The 5833-nt window shown below is 42.4% G+C and overlaps 1 protein-coding gene across 11 annotated transcripts; it reads left to right on the top strand.

Annotated features, from left to right (window-relative positions):
• The first annotated feature begins 2321 nt into the window (after positions 1-2321).
• Positions 2322-5612, top strand: TCEAL1 (transcription elongation factor A like 1). 11 transcript variants are annotated; one of them, XM_012436880.3, is made up of 3 exons: positions 2322-2413; positions 3108-3174; positions 3498-5612. In XM_012436880.3, the coding sequence occupies exon 3, from the start codon at positions 3530-3532 to the stop codon at positions 3992-3994; it is 465 nt and encodes a 154-aa protein (XP_012292303.2). In that variant the 5' UTR covers positions 2322-2413; positions 3108-3174; positions 3498-3529; the 3' UTR covers positions 3995-5612. The 11 variants fall into 11 exon arrangements, with proteins under 11 accessions (XP_012292303.2, XP_012292299.2, XP_012292301.2 ...); XM_012436876.3 differs by having other exon boundaries at positions 3108-3186; XM_012436878.2 differs by lacking the exon at positions 2322-2413 and adding an exon at positions 2557-2644.
• Positions 5613-5833: the final 221 nt, after the last annotated feature.

Genomic DNA, 5833 nt, shown 5'->3' with positions numbered 1-5833 from the left:
TAATCCAGGAAAAAAACAGAAGCATCTATACCTGAGTTAAAACTAAAAAGATTTACAGAAGTAGATTAACAGCTTGAAATATGAAACAAGGGAGGGGTCTAGTTGACTTCAACTTAAACTGGATTCAATTGTGTGATATGACACTCACAAAATCTACTATAATTTTAGGATGCATCTATATACGTATAGCACCTATTCTAGAATGAAGGGAGTGATAAGATCACTCCATTCTGCACTAGGCAGAATATTCAGTGCTTTCAGAGACATTTACACAATCAGGAACATGTAGAATGGTGAATGACTTTGAAAAAATATGTCACATCAGAAATGCTGAAATAATTGGCGAAGTTAAACCCCTCAAAAAAGTATTGGTGAGAACATAATTGTTTAAGGATTATGTGAGATAGTATATTGAAAATACTTGGTGCAATACCTGGCATAAAGTGCACAATTAATTTTAATATTAAAAGGATGTTAATTAGTAGTATTGTTAGCACTATGTCATACCATTATTATTACATTATTATAGTTAATGCTTATAGAGTGCTTTCTATGTGCTAGGCTCTATTCCAGGTCCTTTACATAGGTTGACTCATTGACTCAGTTACTCCTCTTATCAATTCTATGAGGTAGGTACTATTATCATCTCCAATGTTGTAGATGAGGAAGCTGAGTCACAGAAAGATTGAGTAGATTGCCTAGTGTGTCTCACAGAAGGGAAGGGGAAAGAACCAGAATAGAAGCCTTGGCAGTTTTAAGCTATCAAGGATGAAAGGCACTGTTATTATTTTATACCTGTTCTGTACCACTCCAAAGGGCAGAGCCAGGACCAATGTCTGTAAACTACTGGGAGGCAGATTTTAACTCAACAGAAGCAAAAGTCAATTAATTAACTAATTAATTTTAAAACTGAATGATTAGAACTTTCTGAGATTTCAATGAGATATCTTATAAGGTAGTGAGTTCTCCATCACAGGATGTAAGCAGAATAAGGATAGAAATGAAAAACTGAATGAAATGGGACTTCTGTAGGAAAGAAACTATACAAATGAGAAACCAACCCTTGATTAAAAAAAAAAATAAGAAGAAGGCATAGTGAAACTTGGTTTTAAAGACACATATCACAGACAAATTGGAAAGTAAAACAGTTATAAAAAAGATGTGAAGGTAAACTAATATTTGTCTAGCTGCTATCTCAGCATGAAGTTAATTAGATGTTGGAGAAAAGCAACAAACAGTTCTTAAAAAGGGAAATTTCACATGAATTTCTGTTTAGAAACTTAGTATACAGCCTGGCTTTAAAACAAAATCCCAGGATCATTGCAGATTAGATGGCCACCTACCCTGAAAGTGTAAAACACAGAGGGAGGGGAAGTAGTATGCCCTGTGGAGGAAAGAGCATCTGCATAAGAAGGTAGCATCCTGCCTGATGTGAGTAGGTGAGAGGCAGGCATAAGGTTAAAGATCATAAAATAGCATTAGATCCAAAAAATACATATTCCAATGACAACTGAATATGCTAGCATGATTGTAGTCCTGCTTCTCAGTATGTGGTCAACAGAATTATTGCATAGTTTAATATGGAATGCCCTCCCTGCAGCATCTAACTTTTGGGGTCCAGCAGTCCCAGAACTCAAATATTTGTTGATTTAATGAATTATTATGAAATTCCTCAACCAGAAGAACCAAGAAGTGGCTGGTTAAGGATTGAGAGTCCCAGTAAAATCTATTTCTTCTACTATGAATAACTACTGAATAATTTATATATATGTACAGACATATATATTTAATGTGTAATATATTCAGTGTGTATGCATACATATATATATGTGTGTGTATAGATATACACACATAGAGAGAGAGAATAATGCCAGGCTCTCCACCAAGAACTATCCCATTTCAGATAATAAATAAGTTTTCTGGACTATTTGTACTTAGATGTACAAATGCATATTTGATTTATGAAAATCAAAGTATTCATTCTTTTTAGATGTACATACTTTACAAACTTAACTCTCTCTAGAGGTCTAGAACTGAATGATTACCAATGTAGGTCTGGAGGCTCAAAAACCAAAATGTGATGTCAAGAAAAAATGAAAGATTGTCTCCCATGAAAGTCACAAGAGATGAAAACATGCTGAATGAGCCTAAATGGACATGATGGAGTTATGGATGTGGATTAAAACTGAGAGTGTTGGAATATAAGGACATAATATTGATTTATGAAGGTAAACAATCAAATGTTAGTGCAGGATCTGAACTGAAAGGGAAATAAGGGGCCTTGGTGGCTGAGGAAGGGAGGAGGGTAGAAAGAGGTGGTACTAGGGGAAGCAGCACAGAGGAAGAGGCAATACTACCCGAGACTAGATGCTGACCATCTCTGGCAACCAGGAAAAGGCAAATACAAAGAGAGGTGTGTGACAATGCCTGGTGCGTCTGGGGTTAGGGGACACTAGCAGGCACTAGCAGGTGGCTGCAACAGGGCTGCAGGTCAAAGTGGTAACTGGGGATCTGAGTTCGGCAGTGACGCGCGTCCCTCACGTGACCAGGAGCCTATGTCTGCCCAAGTCCCTCTCGTCCTGGTCTTTTTTGCCTGTCCACCATCTCCCTATTACCCTTTGGTCGAGAGGGAAAGCAGAAGGAAGTAAGTTCCCTCCACCCTCTTAAATCGATGTGAGTGTTGGCGCTGCCTAGTAACCCTGGGAAGGGATTTGACAGAATCGGGATGGCGGAGTCCAGGCCTTTCCCCATGCTCCAGCCTTGCCCCCCGCGCCCACATTTCTGTGCAAAAAATGGTGGTGGGGGCGTGGGGAGGTGCGTGCCGCCCCGCCCCCCCGGGAGGGAGGTACAGACACTTGGAAATAGTTTCTAAGAATGCTTCGCTTCCACTTCCCAACTGAAAAGAAATGGCAAGCTTTGCGGGGTGGGGAGGTGGGGGCACGGAGTACGAAGCTTGATGCAGGGTCTGAGGCGAGAGGAGAACCTGAAGGGGGGGGCGTGCAGGCAGTGGCTGGTGCCCAGAAAGTCGAGGGTGGCGGGTGTCAGTCAGTCCGTCCGTCCCTCCTCCCCACTCCCCGCCCCCTACCCTGTCTTGCGTCTGTGTGCAGGTCTGCTATCACAGCAGGGCACCTCGAGGAGAGGACGGCTAGGAGCACACGACCCGGAAAGGTTCAGGTCAGGGAAGGGGTACGTAGTGGACCGGGACTGGGGCGCGAGGGTGGACGCCGAAAGGCAGGGAGTCTGCAGGCCGCACTGTCCCGCCCCTGTCACTGCGGGCGAGGCCTGTAGCAAAGCCTGCTGGGAAAATGGTGGGCTTTCGGGAAGGAGGGGGCGACCGGGAAGCGGTGGAGTCGGGAGAGCCGGAGAACCACTGGGAAAGCGCAAGGTTGAGGACCTGGGCCCCGAATCAGGAAAAGGCAGGTATTGGAACCCACGGCCTGGGTGTTAGTCCGGCCGCTTAGTATTCTGACTCTATTCTGCCTTTCTTGTCTCCTAAGAATAACTGTGCTTGAAGAAGAAAATTCCCAACATGGACAAACCACGCCAAGAAAATGAAGAAGAGCCGCAGAGCGCGCCCAAGACCAATGAGGAGAGGCCTCTGGTGGAGCAGTCTCCCGAGGAGCAGTCTTCGGAGGAGCAGTCCTCGGAGGAGGAGTTCTTTCCTGAGGAGCTCCTGCCGGAGCTCCTGCCTGAGATGCTCCTTTCGGAGGAGCGCCCTCCGCAGGAGCGTCTTTCCAGGAAGGACCTGTTTGAGGGGCGCCCTCCCATGGAGCAGCCTCCTTGTGGTGTAGGAAAACATAAGCTAGAAGAAGGAAGCTTTAAAGAAAGGTTGGCTCGTTCTCGCCCGCAATTTAGAGGGGACATACATGGCAGAAATTTAACCAATGAGGAGATGATACAGGCTGCAGATGAGCTAGAAGAGATGAAAAGAGTAAGGAACAAACTGATGATAATGCATTGGAAGGCAAAACGCAGCCGTCCTTATCCTATTTAATGTGTTCGGCCTTTAATTCTGTTTTGCCTGCTAATAGTATTGCCATTGCCACCTGGACTTTCTGTTTGCATTTTCTTCATGCCTTTTCCCCTATTCTGAACTTTACCTTTTTGTGAGGCTTTATTTTAGATGTTTAGTTTGTAACTGGCTTAAAGTTGGGGTTTCCCCCCCAAAATCTGCACGTTTCCCCCTTTCAATCAGGAGGTCTACACATTTGCATGAAATATGTACATTATATATTGTGAAATGAGACAAGCAATTTTCAAATGGTATATATTGTACGCCATTTTTGTAAAAAATGTATATTTATATATTAATATGCAAAGAAAAAACTAAGTATATACTTCAAAGGCATAATAGTGGTTATCTGTGTGATAATAGGTGATTTTTAAAAATTTTTGCTTTATCTGAATTTCTCATTTTTTTCAAGACAAACACGTTTTACTTGTGTTGCAAAAAACATATAATGAAAAAATATCATGCAATTTTGAAGAAAACTGTCAATCAGCTTATAAAGACAATGTGGCACTTAATAAATACTTGTCAGAACTTAAAAAACATAAAAGTGAATCCTATGTTTTTTCTGAATCTCTTAGGCACAAATATAAACCACATATTGATTATATTTAATAGACATTTTTTTCTCATTTAAATAAGAATAATACCTGCTTTACAGTGCTACTGTGGGACCAGATGAGAAAAAGATTATGTGAGCTGTGTTTGAGGTTTTTATTCCACCTGCACAGGCAGGACCCTGACCCTCCCCCCATAGATTCCCTGCAGACACAGGGGAAGGTACCCAAAGGAGGTCTCACTTGTGCTCACAAACAATTTCGGTGAGATTCCAGGTGAGTGCCACATTCTATTCATGTCCTGCTGTGCTCTCAGATACCTACCGTATCTGCTAGGCACAGCTGCTCCTTCTCCTGGGTCCTGATCCTTCCACTGGCTCCCATCCCTGCTGACATGCTGGAGTGCTCAAGGTGCAAAGCCTCACTGATTGCTCTGGAGTCCCTGGTGGTCCCAAGCTGAACTGTGTCTCGTACAGATGTATCAATGCCCTTCTTCCAGCTTTAATATTGCACTTAGCTAGGAGGATACCATCTCAATGCTGCTTAGACCTCACAGTCTTTTAAAAATGTTTAGTAAAATAGTTCTTCCATTTTTTTTTTTCATCCAGAGCCTTCCTTTTCTCCATTGGACTCATGAGTCCACCTTTTCTCCACTGGACTCAAACATGATTCTGCTAGGTCCTGGGCTAGGAGACAAAACTAATGAGCCAGGCACCATGCTGTATAGTCAGAATTGGAATGTCCCTCCCAAATATCCAAGGACAACTATCATTTTCATTACCTGACTTGCCTTAGGGTGAGTTCTCTCTCAGGGGCTTCTGGCAAGCTTGCCTTGCCAATTCAGCTGACTTGCTCAACTTGTGTAAATTAAAGAGGAAGATAATGCTTAGGCTCAAACTAGGACATTCCCCTTCTACACTGCTCCATATAAGCAAGACACATACAAAACTACTTTCTATGACATTAAAGTACTATATATGTATATGTACATAAACATGTATATATCAGATATGATTTCTCTATTAAACTATGTTTATAAAACCTAAGATTTTGTTTTATTGATCCTGTTAGTTCTAGAAATACAGAGTGGTTAACAATGATTAAGAATTATACCCAGGGTAATCCCAGATCTTTGGGAGGCCGAGGTGGGCGGATCACTAGACAATCCTGGCTAACACGGTGAAACCCCATCTCTACTAAAAATACAAAAAAGTTAGTTGTGTGTGGCAGCACATGCCTTTAGTCTCAGCTACTCGGGAGGCTAAGG

Source organism: Aotus nancymaae, unplaced genomic scaffold (genome assembly GCF_030222135.1).
Source record: "Aotus nancymaae isolate 86718 unplaced genomic scaffold, 86718_ANA_hifiasm-v0.15.2.pri h1tg000004l, whole genome shotgun sequence".
Lineage (NCBI taxonomy): Eukaryota > Metazoa > Chordata > Mammalia > Primates > Aotidae > Aotus > Aotus nancymaae.
Note: the sequence above shows the minus strand (reverse complement) of the source record. Positions and strands in the feature narration are given on the sequence as shown.